Source organism: Myotis daubentonii, chromosome 13, assembly GCF_963259705.1.
Source record: "Myotis daubentonii chromosome 13, mMyoDau2.1, whole genome shotgun sequence".
In the NCBI taxonomy this organism is placed as follows: domain Eukaryota; kingdom Metazoa; phylum Chordata; class Mammalia; order Chiroptera; family Vespertilionidae; genus Myotis; species Myotis daubentonii.
In genome coordinates, this window is record NC_081852.1 from 20,813,353 (window position 1) to 20,827,878 (window position 14,526).

At 39.4% G+C, this 14,526-nt stretch overlaps 1 protein-coding gene across 9 annotated transcripts in view; it reads left to right on the top strand.

The window, feature by feature from the left end:
* ASCC1 (activating signal cointegrator 1 complex subunit 1) overlaps nucleotides 1-14,526 on the top strand; it is a 96,252-nt gene that overhangs the window by 24,832 nt on the left and 56,894 nt on the right. For all 9 annotated transcript variants that reach the window (XM_059662436.1, XM_059662431.1, XM_059662439.1 and 6 more), the window contains exon 6: nucleotides 9,722-9,858. In XM_059662436.1, coding sequence (XP_059518419.1) covers nucleotides 9,722-9,858 — 137 coding nt within the window. The remainder of the gene's footprint in view (nucleotides 1-9,721; nucleotides 9,859-14,526) is intronic.

The following is a 14,526-nucleotide window of genomic DNA, read 5'->3' on the forward strand; positions in this document are numbered from 1 at the left end:
TTCTGGCCTGCATAGTTTCTGTTGAGAAATCAGCTGACAGTCGTATGGGTACTCCCTTGTAGGTAACTGTGTTTTTTGTTGTTTTGTTTTTTTAAATTTTTTTTTATATTTTATTGAGTTTTTACAGAGAGGAAAGGAGAGAGATAGAGAGTTAGAAACATCGATGAGAGAGAAACATCGATCAGCTGCCTCCTGCACACCTCTTACTGGGGATGTGCCCACAACCAAGGTACGTGCCCTTGACCAGAATCGAACCTGAGACCTTTCGGTCCGCAGGCCGACACTCTATCCACTGAGCCAAAACAGTTAGGGCTAACTGTTTTTCTTTTGCTGCTTTTAAGATTCTCTCTTTGTCTTTTGCCCTTGGCATTTTAATTATGATGTGTCTTGGTGTGGTCCTCTTTGGATTCCTTTTGTTTGGGGTTCTCTGTGCTTCCTGGACTTGTAAGCCTATTTCTTTCACCAAGTAGGGGAAGTTTTCTGTCATTATTTCTTCAAATAGGTTTTCAATATCTTGCTCTCTCTCTTCTTCTGGCACCCCTATAATTTGGATGTTGGTACACTTGAAGCTGTCTCAGAGGCTCCTTGCACTATCTTCATATTTTTGGATTCTTTTTTCCTTTTGCTTTTCCGGTTGGGTGTTTTTTGCTTCTTTGTATTTCAAATCTTTGACTTGATTCATGGGGTCCTCTAGTCTGCTGTTGGATCTCTGTATATTATTCTTCATTTCAGTCAATGTATGCTTAATTTCTAATTGGTCCTTTCCATATCCTTGAGGGTCTCACTATATTTCTCGGAGGTTTCTAGAAGATTATTGAGTAGCCTTATAACCGTGGTTTTGAACTCTATATCCAGTAGTTTGCTTTTCTCCATTTCTTTCATTTGTGACCTGTTTCTTTGTCTCCTCATTTTGGCTGTAGTGATAGAGTGGCTTTGTGTACTAGGTGTCCTACAGGGCCCAGTGGCTCAGCGTCCCCAATCACCTGAGGTGGACACTCTTGGTGCACCCCTTTGTGGGCTGTGTGCACAGACTTATTGTAGTTAAGCCTTGGTTGCTGTTGGTATCTCTGGGAGGAATTGACCTCCAGGCCAATTGGCTGTGAGGACCAGTTGTGTCTACAATGGGAGAACTTCTGTGCTGGAGACACCCTTATGGGGCAGGACTTGCTTCAGTGGGGCTTTGGCGCTCACTGAGTCTGCCCAGGTTTTTAGGCGGAGAAAGGCCAGGCCATTCATATGCAAAAGCCTCTGCGCACAGCTTGGGTGGGGTTGTAAATGGCTTGGGCTGGGGTCTCAGGGAATCACCAGGGTGGAGCAAACCACAATGGCTGCCAGTCTGTTCAGCCTTGGAGAGGTCCCGGGGTCTGTGTCCCGGGCCCCGTGCAGGAACAATGACCGCTGCAAGCACCTCTGCGAGAAAACCGCCCTCACGTTCCAGCCGATGCCAGATAGTCCAGTTTCTCTTCGTATGAGTCTGGGTCCCCAAATTCTCACCCGGAACTGGAGTTCAAAGCAGTAAGGAACTTGTGTCTTCTTCCCGATTGAAAAAGACAACAGCATATCCTGCTGCCAGCCTCTTTCATGCGCACTACCTCTGCACTTCCACACCTCTGTACCTCCTATCTTCGGACTCAATGCGCTTTTCTCTTTCCTTCTAGTTGTAGAATTTCCACTCAGCCAGCCTTCCCGTGGTTCTGGATGATATTTGTTTTGTCTTTTAGTTGTAGTTTTAATGTGGTTGTGTGCAGCAGTAAATTCAGGTGTTTACCTATGCCGCCATCTTGGTTGTCTCCCTGCTTCACATATATTTTATTTAATACTCAGCACAACCCTGAGAAGGAAATGTTGTGTGTTTTATAGATGATGAAGTTGAATTCCAGAGAGATTAACTCACTTTGGCTCATACTGCTGATAGGTGGCAGACTTAGAATTTGCAAAGTCAATGCTTTTTTCACCAGTCTGCCTTATTTGAATAACTTTCCTATGTGATGAGGTGTTTTTTTTTTTTTAATTAAATCTTTATTATTCAGATTATTACATTTGTTCCTCTTTTTTCCCCCCATAACTCCCCTCCTCCCAGTTCCCGCCCCACCCTACGCCCTCACTCCCCACCCACTGTCCTCTTCCATAGGTGCACGATTTTTGTCCAGTCTCTTTCCGCATCTCCCACACCCCTTTCCCCCCCCAAGAATAGTCAGTCCATTCCTTTTCTATGTCCCTGATTCTATTATGATCACCAGATTATTTATTCACTTGATTTTTACATTCACTTGTTGATAGATGTGTATTTGTTGTTCATAATTTGTATCTTTACCTTTTTCTTCCTCTTCCTCTTCTTAAAGGATACCTTTCAGCATTTCATATAATACTGGTTTGGTGGTGATGAACTCCTTTAGCATTTCCTTATCTGTGAAGCTCTTTATTTGACCTTCCGTTCTGAATGATAGCTTTGCTGGATAAAGTAATCTTGGTTGTAGGTTCTTGGTATTCATCACTTTGAATATTTCTTGCCATTCCCTTCTGGCCTGCAAAGTTTCTGTTGAGAAATCAGCTGACAGTCGTATGGGTATTCCCTTGTAGGTAACTGAGTTTCTTTCTCTTGCTGCTTTTAAGATTCTCTCTTTGTCTTTTGCTCTTGGCATTTTAATTATGATGTGTCTTGGTGTGGTCCTCTTTGGATTCCTTTTTGTTTGGGGTTCTCTGCGCTTCCTGGACTTGTAAGTCTATTTCTTTCACCAGGTGGGGGAAGTTTTCTGTCATTATTTCTTCAAATAGGTTTTCAATATCTTGCTCTCTCTCATCTTCTGGCACCCCTATAATTCTGATGTTGGTACGCTTGAAGCTGTCCCAGAGGCTCCTTACACTATCTTCGTATTTTCGGATTCTTTTTTCATTTTGCTTTTCCGGTTGGGTGTTTTTTGCTTCTTCGCATTTTGAATCTTTGCCTTGATTCTTGCGCTCCTCTGGTTTGCTGTTGGGTGTCTGTATAATATTCTTTATTTCAGTCCGTGTATGCTTAATTTCTAGTTGGTTCTTTATCACAACATCGAGGGTCTCATTAGATTTCTTGAGGATCCCACTACATTTATCGGCGGTCTCACCAGTCTTTTCGAGGGCCTTACTAAGTTTATTGGCAGCTTCTAGACAGTTCTTGAGAGACCTTAAAAGTGTGGTTTTGAGCTCCATATCTTCCATTTCTGACATTTGCGTCCTGTTTCTTTGTCTCCGCATTTTTTTATCTTTTCTTGGTGCACCCCCTAGTGGTCTTTGTGCGCAGTCTTGTAGTTAAGCCTTGATTGTTGTCGGTAATACCAGGGGTGATTTGACCTCCAGGCTAACTGGCTATGAGAGTCAGCTGTGTCTGCAGTGGGAGAGCTTCTGTGCTGGATCTCTAGGGCGGTGCTAATCTAGCCTTTGCCTGAGGCTATCCGGCAAATGGTTCTGCACCGGGCTTGGGCGGGGCGGGTCCCCGGGGATCTACAGGGCGGGCGGAGCGAGCAGTTATGGCTGCTCTCAGTTCCGTCCCTAGGGCCTCTGCCTCTCAGAGTCCCAGCAATGGCTGCAAAGTTCAGAGAGAAAGCTGCCTTCGAGTTCCGACCGAAGCCAGACAGTCCCGCTTCTCCCGTTTGAGTCTGGGTCCCCAGAGACTCGCCCAGATCTGGAGCTCAGAGTCTGAAACTCCCTCCCAATTGAAAACAACAACCGTGCCCTCCGCCGCCAGCCCGCTCCGCGCGTGCACTCCGCACCTGAGTATTTCACTTCAGCACTGCGCCTCCTCTGAGTCTGGGTATGATATTCTCTTTCCTCCTAGTTGTAGAATTTCCACTCAGCCAGCCTTCCTGTGGTTCTGGATGATGTCTGTTCTGTCCTTTAGTTATATCTCTGAAGTGGTTGTTTGAGGCAGTGGCGTTAACCTATGCCGCCATCTTGGTTTCTCTGTGATGAGGTTTATATCACCTGCCCAGCAATGATTTTATGGGATTTGGCCATAAAAAAAGAAATAAAATATAATGAGCATAGGGGAAGTCTTCCATGCTTATTTCCTCTTTTTCTTTGCATCGAATATCAGGAGTTTAATTGCTGGATCCCACACAAATACCTATACTGATTGAGAGGCATTGTGGGAGAATTTAAAAAATTTATAGGACCTTTGACCTAGAGGTGAACTAGGCCATCTCCCTTATCTTACGGAGAAAGAAACCAAGGGTCAAGAGAATTGAAATGGCTTGCCTAATTACAGCTGGTTTGTAACAGACTTGGAATTAGAACTTTAGACTCTATTCCAATTAAAGGCCTTTTACACCTGAATTACAAACTTTTGTTATGCCTCGAGTTCCTAAAAGATGATTTATGTGAATATAATTTGAGGATTAAAAAAATATTTTGTTTTTGTCTCTGGCTCTCAGCATGTACTGTCAAGCAGAGTGCTATACATTATTTACATTCTGGGTGGTACACGTTTCTTTTTAGTGTTCTTTTAATAGTGTTCTTTTCTTTTTTAATTTCTTTTCTATTTTTTTGTTAATCCTCACCCAAGGTTATATTTTTTCCATTGATTTTTAGACAGAGTGGAAAGGAAGGGGAGAGACAGAAAGAGAGAAACATTGACGTGCGATACATCAAATGGTTGTCTCTTGCAGTACTCCAATGGAGGTGGGCATTGAGCCTGCAACCAAGGTATGTGCTCTTGACCAGAATTGAATCTGGGACCTTTCAGTCTTAGGGCCAATGCTCCAACCACTGAGCAAAAACAGCCAGGGCCTTAGTATTCCTTTCTTAACTGGTGTAATGGATCATGGTCTTTGGGGTCTGAGTCTGAAGAGAGGCTTCCCTTTTGTTTGCTGACAGCTCTGGCAGATGCACCTGCATTTTATTCCATTTGTGTGGAAAGGATGGCTGAATTTTAACCCAGGCATTAAAGAAGCAGAGAGAATGTTCCATGGTGGGCTAATCTATACTTCTCTCTTACTGGCCTTTTTCCAAACTTCACATTTTTAGATTTCGTTGTACCTTGTTAATTGTTCATGCTGATAGCATTGCCAGCAGTTCTGCCCCATGGGAGCCTGAGTGCTGGATTAGAAGTGAAATCAATGAAGGGCCAGCGATAATGTGGTGATTGCTAGTGGTAAATCACAAAGCTGCAGTTTTGTGTTTTTCCCCCCAAATTTATTTTTTATTATTATTTTCATGAACTGCAGTTTGAATGAGAGAGTTAAGGTTTTGCACCTGGGACTGCTGAGTTAGGACAGGATTTTGAACTCTGAACTGTGGCATAGGCCTGCACATATGCTTTCTATGGAGGTAGCTTTTGCATGCTTTTTTTCCTTGGATGAAACCTTATTTAACAAATAAAGAAACTGAGGCTTACTGATTTGACATAACCATAAAGGAACACTCCCCCCCTACCCCCCCAGATAAAACTGCCCCAGGGAATTCCTGTTACTTTACTCTTTGCTTCTCCTTGCCTTGTGGAAGGTAACCACCATTAGAATTTTCAGGCGCCAGCCCTAACCAGTTTGGCGCTGTGGATAGAGCATTGGCCTGTGGACTGAAGGGTCCCAGGTTTGATTGTGGTCAAGGGCATGTACCTTGGTTGCAGGCTCGATCCCCAGTAGGGGGCATGCTGGAGGCAGCTGGTCGATGTTTCTAACTCTCTATCCCTCTTTCTTCCTCTCTGTAAAATCAATAAGTAAATAAAAATTAAAAAAAAAAGAATTTTCAGGCGCCAGCCTGGTTGGCTAACCTAATGGAGTAAAATAGTTCCAGCTCCAAGTAATGGTGAACTTGGAGGAGGGCCCAGTGTAACCAAGTCCCTGGAGTAAAAATTTGATGTTGGTCTTTATTCATTTCAAAGAAGAATGTGGGCGGAAATATGATATATTCCAAGCAAAAAAATAAATAAATAAAAATAGTGGCTCTAGGGATTTATGCCATTGCCTTGAAGATTGTTTGGCTCTGCATTAATTTTAGATAATTCAGTAAGAGAAAAGTTTTCCTTAGTAGACGGCATTTTTAGCCAGAAATGTATAACTTGAGTCTACTCATGGGGACACATCAGACAGACCCTAAAAGCATATTCTATTTTTTTAAGTTTATTATTATTAAAGAAGTAGTCTATTTTTTTAAAAACAAAGTCAATGTCAAGAAAGACAAAAGCTGTGGAAATGTTCCAGATCCAAGGAGACTGCAGAGACTTAACAGCTAAATACAAAGCCTGATCCCAGACTGGATCCCGTATTAGAAGGGAAAAAGTGCTGTGATTGACAAAATTAGGATGCGGATGGCAAATCATAGCTAAAAGTATCAATGTTAAATCTATTGAAGATTAAAATTATATGGCTGTTATGTTTTTAAAAACTATGGTTTTGTAGGAAATATATATTGAAGTATTTAGAGGTAAAGGGCCATAACATACACAATGCAATTTAAAGTAGTCTAGAAAAAAAGGGAAAAAGAGAACGAAAATGATAAAAAAAATTAGTGTAAAATTTTGATAATAGGCAAATATGAATAAAGGATACTATTTTTAGTCTTACATCTTTTTTTGTGAGTTTAAAATTATAAGTATATTATTGCTATTATAACAAATGACCACAAACTTTGTGGTTTAAAACTACACAGATTTATTATTTTACTACCTAAAAAAAGGAACCTCTAGAACTTTTCTTTCCTTACCTTACCCTTTGGGAGCCTACCACTTTAGTCAACTTGAGTTCACTTGCAATACTGCACAACAAAACAATACAAAAGAGCAGGAGAAGGAATAGATGGGATATCTAAAAGCCACATAATTTGTAGTCTTTTGGGGAATCCAAGCCTTAAGAATTCAAACAGTCTTTGTATTAGAGATTATATAATTTATATGTAACCCTTTTCTGTGGACAGAGCTAGAAAATGTATGTATGTACATATACACATATATACACACTTACATGTTTGTGCATACACAGTTGTCCCTCTATATCCGCAGGACCCCCTGCAGATACCAAAATCCCTAGTCCCTTATATAAATTGGCATAGAATTAGCATGTAACCTGTATGCATACAGGCTACAGCAGGGTATGTCTACACATCACTTCATTTGCGTGGAGTCAGCCTAGTCCTTGGCACGTGACAAATTCAAGTTTTGATTTTTGGAACTTTCTGAAAAATTTCCCCCAAAATAATTTTGATCTGCAGTTGATTGAATCTGCAGTTGTGACACCGTGGATACAGAGAACCAACGGTATCTATTTTAGAAATCAAGAGTTCACAAAGATATCATCGATTGCCCTCCATCCCTACAGGGTTCTTTCTTTCCCTCTGCATTCCATATTTTTATGTCCCTCTTTACACATTTGCTTAATCCTAGAATACATCTAAAATAGTTCTGATTTGCTTTGCCCATACATCTGTAAGAAATAAACCTACTAAACAGAATTCAGGCCCTAACCGGTTTGGCTCAATGGATAGAGCGTCGGCCTGCGGACTGAAGGGTCCCAGGTTCGATTCCTGTCAAGGGCATGTACCTTGGTTGCGGGCACATCCCCAGTAGGGAATGTGTAGGAGGCAGCTGATCGATGTTTCTCTGTCATCGATGCTTCTAACTCTCTATCCCTCTCCCTTCCTCTCTGTAAAAAATCAATAAAATATATTTAAAAAAAAAAGAATTCAGGATTTGTTTACCCCCCCCCCAAAACAACAACAACAACAACAACAACAACCCTCAACTGAGATATTTAGTAACATTTTGTGTTCAAAAGTTACTCAGATTAGTTTTTCTTTTTTAAACCCCCTCTAGTGTGGGTTTGGTATTCATTTGAAATGCAGGTGGGTTCATTTTTAGTTTACTTTTAACATTTAGTTCCCCCCCTCGCATCCTAGTTTAATTTTATTTTGAACATGTAGAGTATCAACATGCTTCCAAAAGTCAGAACCATACAGAAGGGCGTATCCTGAAGAAGTGTAGCACATTCCCAAGTCCCTTCCTCCCTGCTCTCGTCATTTATGAGGAACCAACTTCCTTGCTTTTTGGTTTGTTTGTCCTGTCTTCCTTTTTGTAAAGATAGTAGGTTGTGTGTGTTTTCTTATTTCCCTTCTTTTATACAGATGTTAACAAGCTATATTTTCTTCTGCACTGTGATTTTTTTTCATTTATTGTGTCCTGGAAAAATCACTTCATGCCAGTTTATACATGTGTTTATACATGGTTTTCAACCAATCTTCTATACTTGAGGACATTTATTTTCCAATAATGCTCCATTCATTAACCTTGTGCACATGTATTTTACATTATTGAAAATATATCTTCAGGATAAATCCCCAGCAGTAGGATTGCTCGGTGTATTAGACAACTTGGGTTGCTATAACAGAATACCATAGACCAAGTGGCTTAAACAACAGATTTATTTTCTCACAGTTCTGGAGGTTAGAAGTCAAGGTCAAAGTACTGTCTGTGTTGGTTTTTGGTAAGACCTTTTTAAAATTATTTTTATTTTTTAAGAGAGAATATATTTTTTAAAATATATTTTTATTGATTTCAGAGAGGAAGAGAGTGGGAGAGAGAAACATCCATGATGAGAATCATTTATTGGCTGCCTCTGCACACCCCCTACTGGGGATTGAGCCTGCAACTTGGGCATGTGCCCTTGACCGGAATCGAACCCAGGACCTTTCAGTCCACAGGCCGACGCTCTATACACGGAACCAAACCAGTTAGCACTTTTAAAAAAGTTTTATTTTTTCTTTTCTTTTTCTTTTTTTTTTTTAAAATATATTCCATTGATTATTTTTTTTAGAGAGAGAGGAAGGGAAAGGGATAGAGAGTTAGAAACATGGATGAGAGAGAAACATTGATCAGCTGCCTCCTGCACACCCCTCACTGGGGATGTGTCCTCAACCAAGGTACATGCCCTTGACCAGAATCGAACCTGGGACCCTTCAGTCTGCAGGCCGACGCTCTATCCACTGAGCCAAACCGGTTAGGGCAAAAGTTTTATTTTTCAATTACTGTTTACATTCCATATTATTTTATATTAGTTTCAGCTGTACAGCATAGTGGTTAAACAAGTATATATTAATAATTTACAAAGTAGGTCCCTGATATTTCAAGTACTCACCTGGCACCTTACATAATTATTATAATATTATTTACTATATTCCCTATGCTGTATTTAACACCCCCATGACTCTTCTGTAACTACTAATTTGTACTTCTTAATCCAGTCACCTTTTTCACCCATTCCCTGACCCCACACCCCTCTGGCAACCATCAGTCTGTTCTCTGTATCTATAAGTCTGTTTCTGTTTTGTTTGTTTGTTTATGTTGCTCCTTAGATTCCACATGTAAGTGAAATCATATGGCGTTTGAAGAGATGACCACTCTTAAACTATTCCATGAATAGCTCTCAGCAGGTTGAGTTATAGGTATCAACTTGCTTCAGGATTGCTTGGATGCTCTTAAAAAGAAAAGGATACACACACATATTTATGTTTAACAGCTTTGTTGGGGTATAGCTTACATACCACAAAAATACACCCATCTTAAGTGTACAAATTCAATCATTGTCCCAGCATCATTTGTTGAAGAGACTCTCCTTTCTCCATTAAATTGTCTTGGCATCTTGGTTAAAATTAGTTAATTATATATAAATGTGTGGGTTTATGTCTGTACTCTAAATTTTATTCCTACCACTTGCTTTTGTATGGGCTGAGTTTCTTGTTTTTCTCCCTTTTATAACAGGATCATGGAGTTGATAGCACCATTTTCCAGAATCCCAAAAAACTTCACCTAACTATTGGGATGTTGGTACTTTTAAGTGAGCAAGAGATCCAGCAGACATGTGAGATGCTAAAGCAGTGTAAAGAGGAATTCATTGAGTGAGTAATCCACAGGTGTGGGGAAGGGTGGTCACCTGTACTCGGTTTTTTGGGCTATCAAAGACTTGTTTTTGGACTAGAGAGCTGGGTTACATGGGAATGAGGTTTGTTGACTCACCCATTTGTAACACTTCACATTGAACCGTTGTCTGAAAGGTTTAAAATGTACTTAAAGCATATATTTACAAATTTTTATGGAAAACCTTTACCTTAAATTATACTCGTTCAGTAGGCAAATTTTGTTTTTTTAATAGGACATGCCATTATTTTCTCCAAAAGGAAATTCTCTTCATTATCCATCAAAGAGTATAGACTACTATGTTAGTTTTCTGCATTACTATAAGGTTGGTGGCTTAAAACAATATAAATGTACTATAGAGTTCTGTGGGGAGAAGTCTGAGATGGGCTTTACTGGGCTAAAATCAAGGTGTGCAGGGTTGTGTTCCTTTCTGGAGGTTCTAGGGAAGAATCTGTTTCCTTGCCTTTCAAGTCCAGCTTCTAGCGGCCACACACATTCCTTGGCTAGTAGTCCCTTCCTCCGTATTCAACAATAGCAACGTTGTATCTCTCTGACCCTTCTGTTGTCACACCTCTCTCTCTGGCCACAGCAGGCAAAGGCTTCTGCTTGTAAGGACTCTCATGATTTGATTGAGTCCATCCAGATAATCCAGGAAAATTGATCCATCTCAAACTCCAGAACCTAGCCGAAACCAGTTTGGCTCAGTGGATAGAGCGTCGGCCTGCGGACTGAAGGGTCCCAGGTTCGATTCCGGTCAAGGGCATGTACCTGGGTTGCGGGCACATCCCCAGTAGGAGATGTGCAGGAGGCGGCTGATCGATGTTTCTCTCCCATCGATGTTTCTAACTATCTCTCTCCCTTCCTCTCTGTAAAAAATCAATAAAATATATTAAAAAAAACAAAACAAAAAACCTCCAGAACCTAAATCACATCTGTCAAAGTCTCTGCCATATAAGACAGCAAATTTACAGATTCCAGATAGTAGGATGTGGGCATCTTTGGAGAGCCATTATTCTGCTTCCCCTGGTAATTCAACACTATAACTCAATGATGGTGAACCTATGACATGTGTGTCAGAGGTGACCCGCGAACTCATTTTTTGGTTGATTTTTCTTTGTTAAATGGCATTTAAATATATAAAATAAATATCAAAAATATAAATCTTTGTTTTACTATGGTTGCAAATATCAAAAAATTTCTATATGTGACACGGCAGCAGAGTTAAGTTAGGGTTTTTCAAAATGCTGACACGCTGAGCTCAAAAGGTTCGCCATCACTGCTATAACTTGATTCTCTAGGAAAGTCTTCATTGTATTTCAGAAATGCAGACTTCAATTTTCTTTTTTTTAATACAGGTAATTTTGTGTAATTCAGTGTGAGGATACTAAAAGACCATCCAAGCAAATGTTTTTGGCTCAGAGAAAACATTGCAGCAGTTATTCTTTTTACTGTAAAATTTTAATTTACACATACATCAACCCAAGGAACACAACCCTGCCGCACCTTGATTTTAGCCCAGTAAAACCCACATTCGCTTTATTTCAAAGAAGCATCTCTTCCCACCTCTCACTTTACTCCTTTTACTTAGGATTGATGAAGAACAAGAGAAATTTGAAAACTGACTCACTTGAGCCCGGCCAGAATGGCTCAGTTGGTTGAGCATTGAGGAAGGCAACCGATCCATGTCTGTCTCTCTCTCTCTCTCTCTCATGTCTGTCTGTCTGTCTGTCTCTCTCTCTCTCTCTCATGTCTGTCTCTCTCTCTCTCTCTCTCTCTCTCCCTCTCTCTCTCTCTCCCTCCCTCCCTCTCTCTCCCCCCAAACCCCCCTTGGGTGAGGATTAAAAAAAAAGGAACAAAACTGGCTCACTTGAATAGTTTTTAAAAATTTGTGACAATAACAAAAAAAATTTGTGACAATATTTAGGTCCCATACTATTGTACCATTGCCTTGTAGAAATGGGTTATCTGGTTCATGGGGTGAAACAAGGTAAAAAAATTAAAAATTTTCCTCTAGTTATGTTGTATATAAAACTGTTTAATACAATGACTTAATTTGTGGGCCTCTTCTCCTTTTCCATTGTTTTGAAGACAAAATACTGTTTTTGAGCAAAATCATAAGCTGATTGGGTTTACAGTCTGTTTATTCTTTCTGAATCTCATATAGCAAATAATACTTTTGTCTTGTATGTTCAGTAAGGAACATAACTGTCTTTTCTCAATCTTACCTGAAACTCAGAATAATTTGGTTTTTGTATTTAGGTATTTATAACTTTCCTTGCAAAAAAAGAAAACTTTATGCTTTACCTTACAAAGCAGAGCAATTTTACCTGGTTTAAGAATGAGTTCTGATACCTTAACTTATCCCCGGGTTACTTTTTGCTAAACAAAACTGAAAGCAGTGCATTTTCTTGGCTACCATTGGAAGAATCCTGTAAAAATTTTTTTAAGGTGGATAAAATATTTGTTTAGAGAAGTATTTTTTTAACCTTATGAAAAATCACTTCACCATGTGTGAGAATGTAGCCATCTGCAATCCAGAGAATTCTCACCAAATCGGCAGAACCTTTATCTTGACTTCCCAGCCTCCATATCTGTGAGAGTAAATGTCTGTTGTTTCAGCCACCAAGTATCTGGTATTTTGATGACGGACTGAGCAGATTAAGATATTGCAGCAGCTGTGTTTTCCTCACTGAACCAATTTTTTACTTTTTGCCTATTGTTCCTGATTATATGGCACTGAATCTGATTGTCTCAGAATCCTGGAGTTTCCACAAGACACCAAACACTCATTAAATAGACTTTCTTCTTAAATGAAAAAAAATGGGGTCACAGGTTTTTTAATCACTGAGGTTTTATCCTGAGCTATGTGAGGATTTAGCTAAGTTCCTCTTTTTATGGCTCTTGCTGCCTTTTGTGACTAAAGACCAAATCTAAGCCCTTTAAGCATGTTGGGGTTGATGTGCATAGGTAATGAAGATCAGCCTTAATAGTTCCTAAGAATTTTTGACATGACAGGATGAAAACAGTAATTGTAGTTTTTCAAATTCAGCAACGCTTTTGAAATAGGACAAAGTTACCCTGCCAAAAATCTGCAATGCAGGCAAAAAATTTTGAACATGCTCTTTTCAAGAAGCTGGAAAGATTTGAAATCAGCAAGTAAAACAAGCCTCTCCAACCCTCTTCTCCCGCATGGTTCCCTCTGCCATACACACTTGTTTAGAAAGTATACAATGCAAAATTAATTTATTTCTGAAAAGGAGGACGAGAATCAGAATTGGTTGTTTGGATTGGTTAGAAGTGCTTTGTTCTCATAAAAGGAAGAAATATCTCTTTTAAAAAAAGCTTATATTACAGGCCTAGTAAATAAAATGTATCATCTAACCTTTTTTTCCCTTTATTTTTGCTCTTTGATGTTAGCCTTTATACTTTAGTAAACAATGACATTTCTAAGCTGAACTTTTTATGATGTAGAGATCTCAAATTAAAATATAAAAAGTAAAAACATTGAAAATGAATAGATCAGTGTATAATTTGCTGTAGTTCAATTTGATGGCTTTTAAAATTAAAGTATTAAATGCATATGGTTATATTGGAATTTAATTAAAACTGTGGTACTATATAGGTATTTTAAAGAAATGGATGGTTGAATATTTGTTTTAAATTTGGTGGTAGTTTGAGTTTAAGGATGCTACCTGATGAGAAACAACTTTGATTTCAATTGTTAGGCTAAAGATTTGTGTAGCTATTTAGAATTATTCACAGTGAATTATTTACAGTGTCCAGGAAACACTGAAGCTCTGAATGTGTCCCTTGTGACTTTTCTTTGTGACATATAGAGCGCAAACAGTGCGATGGCTCTGAGTATATAGTCCAACAAATAGACAGCATTCTGTAGCTCCAGTGTCACTCTACTTGTTCCTAAGTGTTCCCAGTAGGCCTGAGGTTAAACCAAATAAGTTAAAAAGGGACAAGAATGAGGAGAGAAGAGGAGGAAAAATACCCATGGGCAAATGTTAGTTCCTAATTATTGCCTCAGATGTCACTGAATTGAAAAATGTGCTCACTGGTATTCCAGGTGGAATAGTTTGGTCACCAAGACTAAGAGCATTTATCAGGCAAACCATTGGATTTCTCTTCTGTTCTTTAATCTCCCTCTTGATAAATCCTAGGGATAGGTTGAAAGAGTTTTAGTTTCTACTCATAAGGCAGGCTGTAGATCCTGTTTCATTTTTTTTGTTTTTGTTCTTGGTATCTCTTCTCATTCCAAGGATTTGAGATCCTTTATAGTGAGGACATATATACAAAAGAAATGTTAAAGTCAGAGAGCTCAGAAACCATAGAGGTGGAATGGGGAGAAAATTCTACCTGAAAACCAAGGTGAGATAATTGTACTTGAGCATTAAAATTTAATGCTGTTTTTGAGCACCAGTATACTTGAACTAAATTCCAGAAAGAAACACAGCAGTTATTATAGTTCTTTTTTTTTTTTTTAATCCTCACACGAGGATATTTTTCCATTGATTTTTATAGAGAGTGGAAGAGAGGAGGAAAGACAGAGAGAAATATTGATGTGAGAGAAACACATCTATCAGTTGCCTCCTGCACATGCCCTGACCAGGGCCCAGGCCTGGGAGAAGCCTGTAACCAAC